The following is a 20,790-nucleotide window of genomic DNA, read 5'->3' as shown; positions in this document are numbered from 1 at the left end:
GGGGAAGTGTGACCCTCTAACATTTGACCGTTCTGTTTGTGCTTGTGTAACCGAGGGCTGCTCAATTGACTTGTTAACTGTCTTAATGGTTGGAATAGCGATTGGCGATTTGTTAAGTTAGTTGTTAAGAAAGAATTTTAGTTAGGAGTAGAAACTAACACCTGAGAATTTTAACAAGATAATAAATAATGCTTAGGCCAGACAAGAGGGCATTAGCAATGAATGCTTCATTGACAAGAAGCCTCCTAAAAGAATATAACTCAGTAGAACTTCAAGGACTAACAGTGGAAACATCCTGCTACAAAGGAGAGTGCCAAGATAAGGGAAGGCCACAAATCAGCCAGTAGTGATAACAGGGAACTTCTTGGCTCAGAAGGCGCTGAAGCATGGAAACTGGGGGAAAGGTAATTCTGGCAGGGGGAGATTGCGACCACCGACCCAATTCAGGACCCAAAAGACTTGCCCCCCCCACACCCATAAAGAGCATGCGTGCTAATCTACATGGCAAGCGTGGCTAATTTAAATACGGCTGACCAACGGCAAGAGGGATGCTTATCACTGACCAATGAGTGTAAACTTAGGCGTGTTTTTACTAATTGTTATTAATTAAGTAACTGAATATAAACCCTGTAGTTTTGTATGATGGTATGCACGCTAGGCGGAAGGATCCCCCGTGCATCCAGCACTGCTTGCTTGTCTCTGTTCAATAAATTGTAAACTTTAATTGGAATTCCGTTTAAGGCTAAATTATCACAACTGGGGGCTCATCCGGGATGGTCTTGGTTCCTGAATTCTGACTTGATCTAGGAGCGGCGCCCCACCATTTGGTGGCTCCTGGTCAGGTTGGGTCAGGGCTAACGCCATCCTGAACCCGAATAGGGACACGCACAGAATTTAATTTTTATAAGCTCCCTTGCCTGCTGCAGCAGTTTGTTTTGCCCGTAATTCTGCACGCGAAGACCCGAACGAAGACGACAGAGTCGTAAGTATTTAGGCTGTATACCGTTTGGTTGGGTGGGATTCGGTTGCTTGTGTGTGTAAGAGCGTGACTGAGACGGAACCTAGTTCCGAAGTGATTGTGGAGGTCTTCTAACCGCGGTTCCAATCTCCCGCGAGGGACTTGGCCGGTGAAAGACCGAAGTGATTCCTATAGGATTCGTGGGTGGGTGATAGGTCTTAAACCCCCTGCAAGACACTCTTACCGGTAACCAAGGGCTGTAGGAATTGCCACAGTAAAATTCCTAGATGGGTCAGACAAAATCGAGGACCCAGGACCAGAAGAAAGGGAGCAAACTACCAGACATACCATCAGAAAGTCCATTAGGAATAATGATTAGAAATTGGAATGAAAGGGGCCCCAGAAAAGGAAAAAGTAAATTAAAATTGGTTCAATATTGTATGGTTGAATGGCCGAAGGAACCTTTAAGACCACTTGTCTTTTGGCCTGTTTTTGGATCTTTTGAAGACTGGATTTGCCAGGCCTTGAATATATATGTTAATTCAAAGGAACCTTTTAGTCAGGAGGAAAGTGAGTGATTATACAGGATTATGGATCAGGATTTCACATCCTTTTCCAGCCTCAATACTTACATTAAAGAAAAGAGATTAAAACTTTGCGGAAGAAGAAGGAGATAAAAATGAAAAAGAAAGGGAAAAAGATGATAAATAGGAACCACTGGATAACCTGCCGCCCCCATATCCTAATAATCCACCTCTGGCAGTGGCTTCCCCTCCAGTGGCCGTAGTACCTCCACCAGTCCCACCGTTATCCCTGCCTCCCCCACCAACAGCACCGGAATTAGATCAACCGCCGGCTGCATGTACGAGAAGTAGGACTGCCATATCTGAGGGGGCTTCTCTATATCCCTTACGAGAGGTACCCCTCGGAGGCAATCAGGGAGGCATCGGGTTTGTGGCAGTCCCATTAAATACCACAGATGTAAGAAACTTTAAGAAAGAAATGGGGACCCTATGAGATGATCCCCTCGGAGTAGCTGAAAAACTAGATCAACTCCTAGGCCCCAATACTTATACCTGGGAAGAAATACAGTCCATTTTAGGAATCTTATTTACTGTTGAAGAAAGGGGAATGATTAGACAAGCTGGAATAAGGATTTGGGAAAGACAGAATCAGGCAGGACCCCCGGGAGATCAGAAATGGCCAAATGTGGATCCCCACTGGGATCATCAACAACCCCAAGGAAGACAGAATATGAGGGATTTGAGAACATTAATCATACAGGGAATAAGGGAAGCGGTTCCCTGAGGGCAAAACATTAATAAAGCATTTAATGAACAACAAGGGAAAGACGAATCTCCAACAGAATGGTTGGAGAGGTTGAGGAAAAGCTTACAAATGTATTCTGGAATTGATCCGAATACAGTGGCTGGGACCGCACTCCTTAGAACACAATTCGTAGCCAAATCTTGGGGGGATATAAGAAGGAAATTAGAAAAACTGGAAGACCGGCAAGAAAGAGGATTAGAGGAGTTAGAGACGCCCAGAAAGTCTATGTTAGGAGGGACGAAGAAAAGCAGAAAGCAAAAGCAAAAATTTTTGTAGCAGCAGTAAGAGAAAGTCAGAAAAATAAGACTCCATCTGGAGAGAAAAGGGAAAAAAGAATAGAGCAGTCACCCTGGGGATAACCTTACCGAGAGAGATTCACAACCCCCGTCTGTTACTACTGTAACAAGAGAGGACGTGTTCAGAAGAACTGCCGTAAACGGGAACAAGATGAGAGAATGTTTAAAGACAAATAGGGGTGTCAGGGGCTATATCTTCTGGGGACTTCAACATCAACAGAGCCCTTGATAAAATTATTAATTGGTCCCCATAAAGAGGAAGTTTTATTTTTAGTAGATACAGGAACCGAAAAATCAACCATTCAAAAACTTCCAAAAGGAATAGAAAAAGGGAAGAGCTATATGTCTGTAGTTGGGGCAAAAGGAGAACCTTTTAAAGTACCTATTTTGAAAGATGTAGAAGTAGAGACAGAAAAGAAAATTTGCCTTAATGATTTACTTTTGCTCCCTGAAGCGGAGTGCAATTTATTAGGAAGGGATTTGATTTTGAAGTTAAATTTGAGCATTCAGAGTAAAGGGGAAAAATTGCAGATTAAATTATACACTTTAACACAAAAAGACGAAGAAGCTATTAACCCCTCAGTGTGGTATAAAGAAGGGGAAACGGGAAAGATAGAAATAGACCCCATAAGTGTTCAAATGATAGATTCTTATCACCCAATTAGAATCAAGCAATATCCTATACCCAGGGAGGGCTGAGAAGGATTAAAACCTGTAGTTGACAGACTTTTGGAAAAAGGAACTTTGGAACCATGTATGTCACCCCATAATACACCCATCCTCCCTGTAAAGAAACCGGATGGGTCATACAGGATGGTACAGGATTTAAGAGCTGTAAATCAGCGAACGATCACCAAGTTCCCTGTGGTGGCAAATCCTTACACTTTACTGAGTCATATTTCTCCTAGATATACTTGGTATAGTGTAATAAATTTGAAGGATGCTTTTTGGGCCTGTCCTCTGGATGAGGAATCCAGAGATTATTTTGCCTTTGAGTGGGAGGACCCCGAAACAGGACGAAAACAACAATTAAGATGGACTGTACTACCACAGGGGTTTACAGAGTCACCAAATCTATTTGGACAAACTTTAGAGAAAATCTTACAAGATTTTCCATTACCCAAGGAGGTAAAATTATTACAATATGTGGATGATTTATTAGTAGCAGGAGAAACTGAAGAGGGGACCCGAGAGGCCACCATTAAATTGTTAAATTTTCTGGGGGAGAAGGGATTGAAGGTGTCCTGATCAAAGCTACAGTTTGTAGAACAGGAAGTAAAATACTTAGGACATTGGCTGAGTAAAGGAAGGAAGAAGCTAGAACCTGATAGGATATCTGGGATTCTATCCTTGAGACCCCCACAAACTAAAAAGGAAATTCGACAAATATTGGGATTATTAGGATACTGTAGACCGTGGCTTGAAAATTATAGTGAAAAGGTAAAATTCCTATATGAGAAATTAACTAATAACCAACTCAAGTCGTTTATAGAAGATGACCAGAGATTCGAGGAAATAAAAAAAGGCATTAATACAAGCACCTGTATTGAGCCTCCCAGATTTAGAAAAACCTTTCTATCTTTTTGTAAATACATCAAACCAGACAGCATATGGAGTTCTTACTCAAGACTGGGCAGGAATCAAAAAACCTGAGGGTATTGCTCTAAGTTACTTGATCCAGTAAGCAGAGGATGGCCTGCTTGCCTCCAAGCTCTGGTTGCTACAGCCTTATTAATAGAGGAAGTTCGAAAAATTACTTTTAGTGCTCCTTTAAAGGTGTATACCCCACACAATGTCAGAAATGTTTTACAGCAGAAGGCAGAAAAATGGTTAACAGACAGCCGGATCCTAAAGTATGAAGCAATACTAATAGACTCCCCTGACTTAGAATTGAGGGTGACTTCTGCCCAGAATCCAGCACAATTTTTGTTTGGAGAGCCATCAGAGGAGGAATTACAACACAATTGTTTAGAGGTAATTGAGGCCCAGACTAAGGTGAGGCCAGATTTAAGGGATACTGAGTTGGAAGATGGGGAGGTGCTGTTTATAGATGGTTCCTCCCGAGTGGTGGAAGGGAAAAGAAAATCAGGATATGCAATAATTAATGAGGACCTAGAACTTGTGGAGTCAGGACCTCTGAGTCCATCATGGTCAGCTCAAGCTTGTGAGCCGTATGCCCTCTGTAGGGCCCTGGAATTATTAAAAGGCAAAAGCGGGACTATATTTACGGATTCGAAATACGCGTATGGGGTGGTCCATACTTTTGGGAAAATTTGGGAAGAAAGAGGTTTAATTAATACTCAAGGGAGAAATCCAATACATCAAGAATTAATAGTAAAAATTTTAAAAGCATTAAGAGAACCAAAGGAAATAGCAGCGGTACATGTGAGAGGACACCAAAAGGGATTAGATTACCGAACTTGAGGGAATAATTTAGCGGATAAAGAGGCCCAGGAAGCAGCCCTGAGGACTCAGGTCGCTAAAATTAATGTAGTACAAACACAGGAGGACATCAGCGAAAAAACACAGGAGGAGAAAGAGAAGAAGTTTGCCCCTGAAGAAAAGATAAAATTGGAAAAAATAGGGGCTAAATTAGAACAAGGAAAATGGACATTGCCCGACCGGCGAGAAATGCTGCCGAAAGCCTATGCCAGACAAATATTGGAACGTTTGCAGGCGCAAACACATTGGGGTACAAAGGCATTAAGCGATCACTTCCTTAAACAATTTGGCTCTATTGCGATTTTTGAAATAGCAAAGCAGATTACACAAGGATGCTTAACTTGTCAAAAGGTAAATAAGAAAGTGTTTCGACAAGTGGCAATAGGAGGGAGAAAAACAGCTTACAGACCTTTCAAGAAAGTACAAATAGATTTTACTGAACTGCCTAAAGTAGGGAGAATAAAATATTTATTGGTAATAGTAGATCATTTGACACAATGGGTAGAAGCTTACCCTGTAGCACGGGCTACGGCACAGATGGTGGTAAAAATTTTATTGGAACATTTGATACCTAGATATGGGATAATCCAGTACATTGATTCTGACCAGGGCACACACTTTACTTCCAAAATAATAAAACTATTATGTCAATCATTAGGCATTCAGTGGGAATACCACACTCCATGGCACCCACAAAGTTCGGGGAAGGTAGAAAGAATGAATCAAACAATAAAACAACAATTGGCTAAATTGATGATTGAGACACAGATGCCTTGGACGAAATGCTTACCATTGGCACTGTTAAATATAAGAACTAAACCATACAGTGAGACTGGATTATCACCATATGAGATGTTATATGGCATGCCCTACTTTCAAGGGATGCCTTTGGGGAATAATGTAATTGAAGATCATAGTATCCAAAAATATATAATTACCATTGGAAAAAGATTAAAAGAGTTAAGGGAGATTGGGATGGTGGCCCAGACACCACCTTTAGGATTTGCAATTCATCAGTTAGAACCAGGAGATAAGGTTCTAATAAAAACATGGAAAGAAGGAAACCTATCTCCCCTTTGGGAAGGACCTTTCCTTGTTTTATTAACTACAGAAACGGCTGTGAGAACTGCTGAAAAAGGGTGGACGCATGTGTCGCGAGTGAAAGGTCCAGTGAAGGAGTGGAGAGTCACATCTGAACCCGGAGAAACTAAGCTAACCATCAGACGAACCTGAAGAGGCCATCATCAAAGAACATAAGCTAAGTTGCTGTGAGAATTTTATTGTGACTACTCCTGTAGAATTTGTAAACGGAGAAGCTCCTAAATGAATACCCATTAGGGGAGACAATTTATCAATAACCAGGATCAGCTCAATATTGGTTCCTGGGAATAGCAATAGGCTATCCATGGTATACGCTGGATTTTTTTGAGACATAGCATACGAATTGGAAAAAGCCAATCCTTAAATACATTTAGGTACTCAGGAAAGGACACCCCTTAAGATTAAGGAAGAGGGCAAGACCGGATAGGAAACCGGTGCTATGGTTTGAAAAGGTCTGCCAAGGGCTGCAACCCCTTTGGGCCGCGACCGCCAATCACTATGGCCCTTACCGGACCTCTTCTAGTCCTACTTGGGGTGAGTTCCTTAACCCTGGCTATGACAAACAACTGCAGTCAATGTGTAATAACCACTATAAGGGGACGGATAAGTTCCCAAACCTTGGTATATCATACTGTCTATGACTGTAAAGGCCAGGAAATAGGAAGCTGCATTCATAATCTGACCCAGTATGCTTTATGCAGAGAAGGTAACAGGACCGTATGCTATGATCCAAAAGAACTCCCTTATCAATATTGGGTAGAAATGAAGACAAATTCGGAAGTAGGAAGACTAATTGGAACAAGTAAGGTTATAGCCAATTTGAGCACATCGGTGTCGATAATTTTTGATGCATGTGACATTATAGATGATGATCTAGATACTAATTGCGGGAGTTTATTGTGGAGACGGTACTATAGTAAACAACCGAAATACATTTGCCCAGGTGGACATCAATGTCAAATAAATCCTGATTATGTACCTAGTCAAACAGCGAGATATCAATCAGCACACCTGTGTGGAAGAAGGGGATGGTCTTGTGTATGTTGGGATACTGCAGGCTGGGGATATAATAGTCAATGTGGGAATTTACAAGCTTCAATCACAAGGGTGCAAACAGACAGTAACTGTACAAGCCGTACCTGCAATCTAGTAAATTTAACCCTTATAAATTTGGATATATGGAAACAGAAAAAAATAACCAAAATTGGACTCAAGATATATGGACTTGGAGAAGATCCAGGTGTAGTTATTAGTATTGAAATAAAAGAAAGGACGAGAGAATCGGTGCAGCATAGACTGTTATTTAACTCATTTTATCACGAAATAGAAACAGGAGTAAAATATGAAATTCCCACAGTTGCTAAAAATCTATTTATAAATCTTGCTGAAAACATTGCTAAGTCATTGAATGTAACCAATTGTTATGTTTGTGGTGGAACAAACCAAGGTGAACAATGGCCATGGGAGGCTATGGAGAGCAATATAAGTAACCCCCAAGTCTGGAAAACAATGGGAAAGAGTAATAGGAAACAACAATGGGTGCTTCAGACAAGTATAATTGGAAGGACTTGCTGGCGGAATCTAAAAGACAATGGAAGACCAGTAGGTAATCTAGAGTGTGAGGGAGGTTACCTATGGAATGAAACTCAGAACAATTGGGATAAGTGGGGAAACCCACTGGAGATGAATGATCAATCTAAGAATTGGACCAATGGAACAAACATACCAAATGGTTGGCCAACTCCTGAAGGACAGTATTGGATTTGCGGCAAACTGGCTTATGCATATTTGCCAAAGAATTGGACAGGATCTTGTGTATTGGGAACTATAAGACCCAGTTTTTTCCTGTTACCCATAAGTCGGGGAGAGCGACTGGGAGTCCAAGTGTATGTTGAGGCTGATGGGTTAAAAAAAAGGCGTCATAAGCAGAGCTTACAAATTGGAAATTGGAAAGATAATGAATGGCCTCCGGAGAGAATTATTGCTTATTATGATCCAGCTACATGGGCAGAGGATGGATCCTGGGGCTATAGGACCCCAATATATATGCTAAATAGAATAATTAGATTACAGGCTGTGGTAGAAATAGTTGTAAATAAGACTGGAGATGCACTTGGATTAATTGCAAAACAGAACACCAAAATGAGAACTGCTTTGTATCAAAACCGCTTAGCTTTGGATTATTTGCTAGCACAAGAAAGAGGAGTTTGTGGAAAATTTAACCTTAGTAACTGTTGTTTAGAAATAGATGATGAAGGAAAAGCTGTAAATGAACTTGTAAAAGAAATTAAGAAAATCGCACACGTCCCAGTTCAAACTTAGAATGGAATCAATCTAGGAGGATTAGGGGGGGACTTTATAGGTAGTAATTGGCTTACTAAAATTGGAATAGCTGTATTGGGGATATGTGAAGGACTGTTAATAATTCCATGTTTAATACCCTGTTTTACTAGACTAATACACTCGGTTATACAAGGAATGCAGATAACTGCAATACCTGTTGATCCAGAAGCAAGGCAAAAGAAAACTCATTCTCTGATGATATTAAAGACAAAAGAAGACCCGAAATTGATACCAATTCAGCAAGTATTGACTCGATTTGAAACAAAAACACGAATCAATGCCATAAAAAAAGAAGATGAGGGGTTGTAAATTGTGTTCATCTGATTCATGTCAATATGGAACAATGCTAGGGCCACACGGGGAAGTGTGACCCTCTAACATTTGACCGTTCTGTTTGTGCTTGTGTAACCGAGGGCTGCTCAATTGACTTGTTAACTGTCTTAATGGTTGGAATAGCGATTGGCGATTTGTTAAGTTAGTTGTTAAGAAAGAATTTTAGTTAGGAGTAGAAACTAACACCTGAGAATTTTAACAAGATAATAAATAATGCTTAGGCCAGACAAGAGGGCATTAGCAATGAATGCTTCATTGACAAGAAGCCTCCTAAAAGAATATAACTCAGTAGAACTTCAAGGACTAACAGTGGAAACATCCTGCTACAAAGGAGAGTGCCAAGATAAGGGAAGGCCACAAATCAGCCAGTAGTGATAACAGGGAACTTCTTGGCTCAGAAGGCGCTGAAGCATGGAAACTGGGGGAAAGGTAATTCTGGCAGGGGGAGATTGCGACCACCGACCCAATTCAGGACCCAAAAGACTTGCCCCCCCCACACCCATAAAGAGCATGCGTGCTAATCTACATGGCAAGCGTGGCTAATTTAAATACGGCTGACCAACGGCAAGTGGGATGCTTATCACTGACCAATGAGTGTAAACTTAGGCGTGTTTTTACTAATTGTTATTAATTAAGTAACTGAATATAAACCCTGTAGTTTTGTATGATGGTATGCACGCTAGGCGGAAGGATCCCCCGTGCATCCAGCACTGCTTGCTTGTCTCTATTCAATAAACTGTAAACTTTAACTGGAATTCCGTTTAAGGCTAAATTAATTATCACAAAGGTATGACTTTGTATTTATTCAAAACTGTGACTTTCACATATGCCATAGTTTCTTTATCTCCCTTAGCTACGCACCCTTGTGAACCCTTCTCCTGTTCAAAAACAAGTATTTAGTCAACTAGCTCAAAGTTAAAAATAAACAAGGCTGGAAGGGGGAGGGAGGACAGTTCTAATTTGGAGCAGTTTTATGATTCAGTTTACTACCACTGCTGCAAGAACACTTGTGCCAGCAGCATGGGGAGAGGAAGAGCAATGCCAAAAACATCCTTTTGATGGTGGTGCCAAGAGTGACCGTGAAAGTTTGACTAGCTTTGTCAATTGTAAGATATTTAGATCTGAAGCTTTCTCACAAAGGACAGTTGCCAATATGGAGTTCTCCTTGTATTCTGTTTGCTCACTCATTTTCTGCAATTCAGTAAAATACAGAATCTTCCTCTGTTTTAACAATAAGCTGGTGACACAAAGACAGGAAACGCTATTAAAACATGACCTGCTCAACATCCTGAAGTTATCCTGTCCTGTGCAAACCCAAAAAACACAAGTGCTCAAACAAAGCTTCTTCCAATCTTTCATCATTATGTGCCGTATCTTTAACAAATTATCTTTGTCAAAGTACAAAATTTACTGAAGTCAGTATGGATCTATGTTCCAAAAAACAGTGGTTTTCTATATATTTGGACTGGCAAATGTCATATCTTTATATGATATTCTCAGATTCAGGAAATTGGGCCTGTATCACTACAGGAAAAAAAAAGGGTGGGTGGCTGGGGTGGGGTGTGGACTTAAATACTAAGAAAGCTGGTTAAAATGCTACAAGCTTCTGTACTGTTACCTTCTTTTTTAAACATTTGCCCACAGGGATACAGCAGCAGTGACAGGTTGAGGAAAAAAAGCAAATCTAATACTTGCACTACTAAGAGAGTACAACAGAAGCTCTGGCCTTTGCAGTTTAGAATTCAATATCTTAAACACAGATGCAAGACAAAATGAACCAGACAACTAGACAACAAGCAGAACAGATGAACAGCCTCAGACTCTATCAGGTGCAAGAAAGAAAGTGCAGGCACAAGGAGCGCTTCTGTCAGAACAGCCCAGTCCAAAAACTCAGTTTTCTTTAATTGGTCTTGAAAGCTTTTTGGTTTTAGTGTCAAAGGCAGTTCTCCTCCATCACAATGCTGAATGCTGAATTACTTTAATACTGAGATGACCAAAAACCTTACAGATACTACAAAAAGAAAAGATTACAACATTTCAAGATACAAGAGCCCAGGGTATTGTCCAAACCTCAGCAGAGACGCACCATACCTATGCTAGGGAATCTTAGAAAGGTATTCTCCGCTCATTCTGGTCTACCAGTAGAAACTATTGTATACAGAAGATATCACTATATGATAACATTTACACAGTCATTTCCAGTATGTATACACATACAGATGCCTAAGAAAAGTCAAAAACCTAGAAAGCTACCACCACTTCTGTATATCACAGATGCCAGTAGCTAAGATAAAAATCAGAACACTCCATGAGAAGGGCTTCTTCCCATCCCCATAGCATGGTTGAGGATTTGTGGCTTTAAGTCCTTAAAGTTGACAAAGACAAAAAAAAAAAAATTTGTTGGGATAATACCAGACTTTATGATTCATTTCACAGGTAATTACTAATACCAAGATAAAGAAAGAGTAAAGGTATCAGTTCATTAAATTCTTCTGAAATCTCTTCACTGCGATTGACTTTTATCTGGATAACTTTCCCAAACGCATTTAACTTCTTTAAGGTTATTATTTAACTTGTCATAAAATGTCAGAGAAAAAAAAATCTAATTTGTTCAATGGCTGATATGTTGTGCATTTGACAAAACTATGTGCATAGCTTAACATTTTCAGTATTTCTCCTTCTGATCGCATTGAATTTTCAGTTAATTCCCTATTTAAATGTTTCTTCATCTGGCTAAGTAAGAAATGAATAGTGTTTCTAGCATATCTTCCTTGACCATGCAGCCCCCAATCTCTCAATGGAATAAACACTTTTTGTTCTTATTTACTACACAGGGATAACCAAAATAAATAATGAAAAAAAACCCCATACAAATGCAACTTATGGTGACAATATGGAAAAAAAATCTTTATGGCTCCGCATCTCTCCTTAGCCTACCAGCAACAGCAATTTGCTAATAGTAGAGGCCAGGGGTTTAAAAAAAAAATTCCATTTGTTCATACATTTCAGCGGAGAACAGAAAACAATGTCTATATGGGTAGCCTGCAGGGGAAGCCACAATCAGGTAGACCTTTGAGACCAGCAGGGGCAATGAAAGTCTGTTGGTAATTACACAGAAAAAAATCCCATGCCATGTGTACTTGGTAGCCCCTCTCAGTGCAATGCAATACAATGACCAATTAGTTAAAAAGACACACATTTAGCAGTGTTCACTCAGCCCAGGGAGACATCAACAACATAAAGAAATGCACAGGTTTTAAACAGATTATACCTCTTCCACAGGAAAAACACTGTTTTATTATCAAGCATGTACCACTTCACCCACAATCTCTATTTGATAAGTAACTTCTTACACATATTTAATCTTTCTCTTCTTCACTTCGGTTATCTCAAAGGAGCTAAAACGGGATGTTTGTTTACCCACACTGGTAAAACAGATCATTCCCAAATGTCTTCATCAATTATCATCAACTAGCAAAAACAATTTTTGGATCACTCCCATCTGCCTGAAGAACATAAACTATCAGGAGGGAGAAGCAAAAATTATCAGTAGCTCAAAAATTGTGGATAAAATACAAATAATTCAGGAGACAAAAATCTCGAATTACAACCTTCAGGTTATAATCTTCAGACCAGTCATCTGTTGAGTAAAACCAGAATATGTGGCTTTATGTATGTATACTTCACTTCAAGAACTATGATGTGAAAAACGTATTAAATTTACAGAACACTTCACCCCTAAATCACTGGGAGCATATAGTTTATATGCAGGCACAGTCTGCCTTGCTCTGTACATGTGTCACCGCAGCAATACATACACAGCCTCTCTCCCTCAACACAGTGCAGTAGCAGCCCCTGAGCACTCTCCTACCTAGCACCAGGATCCCTGTAGCCCTAGTTGCACTCGGCTTCAGAGCAAGCTCCTTGCCCCACTCTACTCTTTCTAGATTTACTAACGTGCCCAAGCCTGACTCAGTGCATTTGGAGAAGCACTACTGTCAGCATTGCTATGCCAGTGCTGCCCAGATCACCTCCTCTAGCAGCCCCATACAGCACACTTAATAACATAGGTTTAAAAAAGAGAGCTCTCACACAGATAAGCATTTTGCAAACACCAAGTGCCAGCCCCTGAAATCTAGCTGACACAGAAGGTAGACAAGAACTAACCTTGCTCTCCTGCAAAACATAGTAGTGTAACACACTACAAATACTCTATTCAGAAAAGGGCATTCTTTCTGTGTAGCGGATTAAGTACATCTACTAAAGAGAGAGTTTTAAACTCTTAAAAAAAAAGGCTTGAAAAATTTGTCAAGTTTGCAAACTTAGAAAAAAATTATTACGAATAATAATTGGAAATCATAGGAAAAAATATCATGCCTTCACCTTCTTTCTGGAAGGCTCTTACAAGTGACAGAGAAACACAGTCAAATAACTGAAAGCAAATTACATTTTGACAATGTGAGATGACTGTGTCTGGGCATTTATCTCCTCATCCTTCCTATCTTTAGCTCACACTCCGCTGTTTGTGTTCCACTGCTGCTTTTCAATGCTCATTTTCTTTTCTCTCACCAGTCCCTTCTATGCTAATTCTTCCTGAACAGCATCCACTCCACTCAATGGCATCAAAATTTCTTTCACTACCTTCTTACTCCCCTCCTCACTAAATTCTCATACACTCACACCCACAACTTCATGTCGGAAAAACTGAAGATTTATCAACTAACTATAGGTTAAACTATAGTAGCTATAGGTGAAAAAGAAAATAGTGGGAAAAGTAAGGTTCTAGAGTGAGGGATCTACAGTTCAAACTGAGAAGCCAAACCAATTGCTTGATTACAGGTAAACATCAGGTCTCTCTCCAGCTAAGACAAGACTGAAATTCAAAACTTTTGACTGCCAGAAAACAACGTCTTCTCCTGCATGTTCACTGCTCTCCCCAGTGACAGAGTTCAGATCCCATATAGCTGCTGCCACAGCTCACAGTCCTCCCAAAATGCAAGAAGCTAAGTTATATTTAACCCCTGTTAATTTCTCTCCTGCCCAAAATTAACTTCAATTAAAACTGATAAAGTAAAATTCTGATCTGAAGCAAGTACAGGAAGGCTAATTATCAAATCAAGTAATGGAATTATCTTGGCAGATTTAAGAAGCTTTGGTTGATGTGTTCTAAAAAGTCTCAAGAAGGAGCTACAACTGGAAGTTTCAGTTTCTGCTGGACTGGAGTTATTTACAAAAACTAAATTCAACTAGCTTGCTATTAACAGTATAGGTGAAGAAGTGGACTACTGAGCCCTAAAAATTGAGGAACAATAGAATTTTATCGGCAGTTTGAAAAATTACTGCATTGCACCATGTCTTTATTCCCACAGTGCCCAAATACTTCACCGTCAACACGACTAGCAATAATGTTGGTTCTGAACAGCCTAGTACAGTGCTTTGAAACAGGAAAGGTTATCCATTGTTGCTTTCCTGTTATTGTTAAAAACTGAAAGCTTCCTCATCAGGAAAGTCCTTTCTTTCATAATCTACTTGGAAATGAAAATAAACAGACCTCATCCCCTCTGGCTGTGTGCAGACAATTCCCGCTTTAAATAAAAAAACCCCACCACAAAACCAAACATCTATCAAATCCTGGAAAATGCTTCAACAATACCATTCTCTTCATCTCGGAGACATACCCACGTATCCCAGCTGCTGTATCTGTCCTGTTGCTCAGGAGTGACCCTGTGCCACTTAGCCGATCCTGCCGGCGCTGATAAAGTTTGGAGGATGCCAACCCCCGAAGTCTCAGGCCAGCCATGGTACCCAATACCACTGTGAAGGGGAATGCAGAGAGACTACTGTAGCGGACACTAGCAACACATATTCAATGAGTCACCTTCCTTTTGGGAGTTGTCTTTATATTTTAGAAGAGCTAAAGCAGGATGCATAGACCCCTGCTTGAGCATTGTTTCTTACAATTCATCTGCCATTCTGCTACAGTTTTAAAAGATCAGACAACCTCTCTCCTGTATTCTACTAGTAACTACCTATTTAGGCCAGCACATAGGCATCTACATCAGCAACTAATTCTGTGTTAGACTTGCATATATATATATGTATAAATTTCATAAGTGAAATAAAAAAAAATCCCGAGTCTTCATGTAATTAATCCACTTAATTCAAGAAGCCTCTCTGATCAAAGCAACAAAGAATCAGAAAAGCAAAATCGATTACTACATCTTTTGACAATGAACACTTTACTGCAGATCAGCATCTGACCCTTCCATCTCTGAAGTGGTTCCCTGGAGGCTGCTGCATCACGCAATGTCTTAAGGATACCTCAAACAACAGAACTGGTCCTTCCATTTGGATAAAGCATATTCCAAGGAAAAAAAAAAAAAAAAAGTGAAGACTTTTGCTCTCTGGACACACTCCAATCTGTGGAAGTGGCAAGCAGCAGAGGGCCAGGAAGCAGGGAGATGGAACATACTTGGCATTCCAGCCTCCAGAGCTCTGCTGGGAACTAAACAGGGCCTTCAAACAGGAGTTTGCCCTTTCTACTACTCCCCCTCTCCACCCATCCCTGCAAGAGAGAAAGAGGATCACAGAGGACAAATGGCTTGAGCTGGTATAGGGTGGCAGAAAGAGTAAAAATTTGAGAATACAGAAGTCAATTTTTAAGAGAACAAAGGAAAAGCACTGGAGGATGGGAACATCTGAGTCAGTGTCATATGATCAGCATCACCATGAAAAACATCTCAAGAGTCATTACCAACACATTACTTTTTAGTAAATTCTAAAAAAATTAGGATTTTTGTAGCATGACAGCAAAACATATTCTATGACTACAGCCTGGCAAGCTATAGAGGGGGAAAAAAAAAGTAGAAGCAATGACTTAATGAGTACTAAATGAGTACAAACCAGCAGAGATCCCTTCCACCCTTTAAAGAAAAACAGGATTTAATGGGACCCAGAGAACAGGCACATATAAAGAACATCATACTTTCAAAACCAGCAATCACTAACCTCCAAACCTACAATTCACCCCGCATTTCATTGGGAGTTTCGGGCTCCTGACCTCTGACAGCAATCTGCCACTACCACTTCCTTCAGAGTTGCATGTGCGCTTTATGCATTTCAACTTCATGAAAGAAGAAAAATGTCCTCCATACAGGGTGTTTTTGCTGACCCTTTAAATTTTAGAGCAACAAAACACTTTTAAAATGTAATATTAAATCACCTTTTTACTTTTAGCACAAAGCAAAATATTAAATCACTTCAGCATTAGTCTCCCTTAACCTCAAGCAATCTGGCTAAAAATCTCCTCTCTCAAACAACCTAAGCTTTTACCCTCCTGACTCACATGACATGACTTTATTGGTTTTCAAATAACCACTCTTCCACAGAAAAGTATGACTCTCTTCTTCAAAGGGGAAGATGAGGGGATTGAAGCGGGGGGGGGGGGGGGGGAATTCGAAACAATAACCATCCTGTCTTCCCATCCCCCAGTACAAGCTTGCTCACTCATTCCTCTCTTGCTGCCTTGCACATAAAAAGTGAAAATGCATGGGTTTGTTTTTCTTTCCCTCTTGACAGATCACTTTTAAGAGACAGGGTCGATGCCAAAACCTTACAGCTGGTTACTTTCTGGGCCAAAGCAAAGAAAGCTAGACTTCTCTTCGGCATTAACAAGTTCTCATCAAAGAAGCACCTCCATGTCTCCACCACAGAGTACTGAGGACCTTCCAACAAGCTAAATTTTAACTAGAGAGCCTCAGAGAGCAGATTTAGATGGAAAGATAATAAGATTAAAACCACATTTTTCAACCCAGAAGAGTAGAAATGGCTGCTTATAACTTAGAGACATCTCTTAGTTTGATGCAGGTACTTTTTAGTCAGCACCAAGAACCTTTCTTAATATTATCAACCTTTATACTCCCTCCTCCTCCTTCAAACCACTTTACTTGCAATTGCTTCATAAAATGGAGCACATGCACAGCAGCAGCTCTCTACTGAATTAAAAAGCATCTAGTCAAACGCTAGCCTAATCGAAAATAATATATTCTTATTTCTTACCTCAACTGGATTAGGAACAATCAATAAGCGGATCTGTGAATGCAGCTGTTCTTCTTTTGTTGACTGCAGGAAGTACATAGGCGTATCCAGATCCCAATTAGACCAAGTATAGTGATAACAAAAATTTCTTACAAAAATAATTATGCCCCGAAACATGCACTTAGGAAACATTTTTCCTTGGGCTTTGTATTAGATTAATTTCTAAAGGCAAAATAAAGCAGCACAGGCATTTTTTACCTTTATGTTTTCTAATCAACACCACAGCAGTAAAGTCTTAAAGAAAATTATCTTCAATTCTGGTTTATTTTCTACTTTGGGCATTTGACAATGTTTTGTTCACTGGTCATTCACTGATCCTCTTTCTTAGGAATAAGTCCATCACAAACAACAAAGACAAAAGGGCAAAGCACAGTATCAAAAAAAAAAAAAAACCAAGCCCAAAAAAATCCCAACAGAAAACCCCCAACCAAACAAAAAAACAACCACCAAAACATCCGCCACCAAACCCCAACAATCCTTGAAAAGGCAAAAATCAAAATGAAGAGATAGACCAAAGACATCAAATACAAATTACAGAAGCAGTCTAACTTACTCATTGGTAAGAGAGTACCATAGTATACTTCTAAAGGCACCAAAAAAATCACATAAATTGTACTTCTCAACACTGCAAAATATAGAAAGGTTGCTTAACACATTATCTCTTATGCAGAGTTTATTTCCAAATGCAGTTAAACAGCATGTAACTTAATAAAACTAAAATACATATATATCATTTCTTTCTGTCTTGTTATCTTTGGATCTTACTTGGAACAGATATAGTCAAAGAAAGGGTGATTCTTTTTTTTTTGGGTTAAGTTAACAGCTTCCCTTTAAACCACAGACTGCTCTTGAAATTAGGGACTATATCAGCCAATTTAGTCAAGACACAGAGAAATGAAATAGCTCAGCCAAGGTATGGCAGTCAGAATTACTATTTGCAAATTCCAATGATCTACTTAGCTGATTTCTGTAACAAAACACAATACTCGCATTGTAACAATGTAACTTGCGATACGTGTAATATTTGAATTTCATTTGCTAAATAGATACCTATTTTTAATAATTTTCTACTATGAATACATAGAAGTGCACATCTTTCTTTGTATTTTCTGGAATTATGTTTTTCCCTAATGCTAAAAATCAGTAAATCAAATTACTGCAGCTATTTAAATTCAGGAGACATCCTCTACAGCTAAATGGGACAAAACACTTAAAAATTAAAATGGGGTTATTTTTCATCTATCTTAATCACTGATGATGCATCAGTAATCATAGTACCTGAAAGCAAGTCTTTTTGTTTCTATTTGACAAGAAAGGTGAAGTGAAAAAGAATAATGCGTCAGCACTTCATGTCCTCCAGTCTTTGCTTTAACACGCTGTAACACAACAAAATCATTCCCTTCCCTGTGTCAACAGTTTCAAGACCAGAGGCACATTTATGTCACATTCCCAGCTCTGAAAGGTTCCCATGATTGACACTGTGGGGATGCTCCAGCTGTGAAACAGTTCATCTCTTCCTGGAACCCTGAATTTCAAAAGCTGGAGAACATTCGATTACATAATGTTGACAGATTTTAAGACCTATCACATAACAAACATCAAACATCTGGCCACAGTTCTGCAGAGTGACCTGTAGGTGGATCTAAGGAAGTATGTTCTGGATGCTGAATTCTTTCTAAAGACTTAGGAGTCTGTCCCAGCCTGAAAACAACATAGTGTCTGTCAAATGGCATTGGTCATGCAAGGTCATGATGAACAACGCAATGTTTCACAGACACTGAAAAGTACAAATTTTGTTTTGCTGGGAAACTGCTACCCTAAATGGATTATACTATTACCAAGGAAAAAGTCAGCTGAATTACTGTCTGATAGAGCAGTTAATCATTCTGTCCTAGGAACAACAGCAGACAGAAATTTAGGAATTTTCATAGCTGACAAACTTTCTGGGACAAACATTTCTGAAGACATTAAGTAACACTTGCATTCACTTTTCAAAAGCTAAAGCCACAGCCCGCTCATTTTAACAACGCTCTGAAGTACATCTGAGGAAGAGGAGACTGAAATTCTGCATTACGCTGAAGAACTGCACACTCTGCAGTGCCTCAGGTATCTTGGAACTCTCTACCAAGCCTCACGCTTCACGTCATAGCTTCTCTCTGAATATAGTGTTGAGCCTTAATAGGCAGATTTCTGAGGAAGCATGCAGAGAAGACAACAAGGATTACTGTCCACAGGCACTGTCCTCTGCAGCTGAGCAATTTCACGTGAGATAAACATGTCATTCTAAACAGTACTACACCACAGTTCTACAAAAATAAAATCAACTGGTTCATACAGCCACAATTCTTCCCAAGTCCTCCCCATCTTGTCCCCATTTAGGAGCTGCATGGGTAACCATGACCTGTGAACATTTAAGACTCTTGAGTCTTCCTCTAGCTGTAAGGAAACTTGTAAATACACACCTATTTCACATGTCAGAAGAACAAAAAAGGGACCATTAAGACAGAAAAGACAAAGTAATCTCAAGACAGGAGGCAAAAAACAAAAGTGATTTGAGCATGTAAAACCACCCATCAACATCCAATTCATCATCACAGAGAGCAAAAATAACACTCACCCAAATCATAGCTGAGGATGTAGCAATTATTCAGTACATTCTCATACCTAACAACCCACTAAACACGATCTACATCGAATAGAAGCTGCAGAACACCAACGTCAAGAGTTTACACAAAAGAAAAATGAATACCTGTACACAAACTACTCCAGATCCATTTCAGTATTCCTAGTCGAAAAGCAATGCTTCAGGATTACAATACCAACAGCAGCATTCAGGAGGACATTCAGGATGACTATCCTAAAAACGATATCCTACCAATTTTAATATTACTTCTCATGCATGTTCAGGGCATTTACAAAAGCAAGCTTATTTTCACAAACTGCATTGTAACGTCTGGTTTTTATTTTGCAGATGGGAGAACACAGCGACCAGAGACACTAAAGCATTTGTGCAAACCCTCGGAAGAAGCCAGTAAATGCCTTCCCCACTGCTTATCTCATTTACTTCTGTCAATTACGTGACTTCACAGAGTTCTCCAGTGTCAGACAGCGTAGGAGGAGAATCAAGTTCCAGATTTAAACAGCTCTTGGAACATGTAACTCCACGGCCAGCCCGAAAAAGAGGAGACCGAATGTGTGAGCAGAGGGCAACGTGTAGATCAGAGGCGCCCCGAAGTGCGACACACAGCGGGAGCAGGCTGTCAGCGCCGGAGCCACGCCACCCGGCTGCAGGGAGGCTGGCTGCTGGGCAGACGCTACTCAGACTCACAGCTGCTCCTTCCCAACTCTGTTTCTGTTCTTCCCCGCCGCCCTTCGCTGTGTCGCCGTGCGGGGCTACGGCACAGCGGAGCAGCTCTTCCACGAGGTCAAGTTTCCCACTCCACCATCGCACGGAGCCGCGGGCGGTGCAGGAGCCGGCCTCCCCCGGCCGCATCGCGCCCCGCTCCGCCTGAACCTCACAGGAGGACAACGTCTTCTCTCCCGACCGCTTCCTGCCGGGCACGCCGCCGCTTCGCCCAGGGGAAAAAGGGGTTGTTCCCGACCCTTCGCCGCCTGCCACAGGGACAGCGCGCCGGGGCACGGGGCCGACCCCCACTCGCCCACCCACCTACCGGCCGGGCTCCCCGGGCCTCCCCTGCCGGGCTGCGTGCCCCCCTCCCTGGCCTTACCTGCCCGTCATGGCGGCGGGCCCCCGGCCGGCGCCGGGCTCTTGGCGGAGGGGCTACCAGGCGGTATGAGCGATTCAGAGCAGCGGCTCTAGCCCCAGTGGACAGCACAAACCCCGCCCCGGCCCGGCGGCGGCCAGGGCCCCGTAGGCGTGGGCGGGAGCCC

The 20,790-nt window shown here is 40.9% G+C and overlaps 1 protein-coding gene across 2 annotated transcripts in view; it reads right to left on the bottom strand.

Annotated features, from left to right (window-relative positions):
- The window catches only part of LIMS2 (LIM zinc finger domain containing 2), a 43,400-nt gene extending 22,672 nt beyond the window's left edge, over positions 1-20,728 (bottom strand). For both annotated transcript variants that reach the window (XM_075099399.1, XM_075099400.1), the window contains exon 1: positions 20,628-20,728. In XM_075099399.1, the coding sequence (XP_074955500.1) occupies positions 20,628-20,638 (11 nt within the window). In that variant the 5' untranslated portion in view covers positions 20,639-20,728. The remainder of the gene's footprint in view (positions 1-20,627) is intronic.
- Positions 20,729-20,790: the final 62 nt, after the last annotated feature.

The sequence above is a fragment of the Phalacrocorax aristotelis genome, chromosome 7, assembly GCF_949628215.1.
Source record: "Phalacrocorax aristotelis chromosome 7, bGulAri2.1, whole genome shotgun sequence".
In the NCBI taxonomy this organism is placed as follows: Eukaryota; Metazoa; Chordata; class Aves; order Suliformes; family Phalacrocoracidae; genus Phalacrocorax; species Phalacrocorax aristotelis.
Note: the sequence above shows the minus strand (reverse complement) of the source record. Positions and strands in the feature narration are given on the sequence as shown.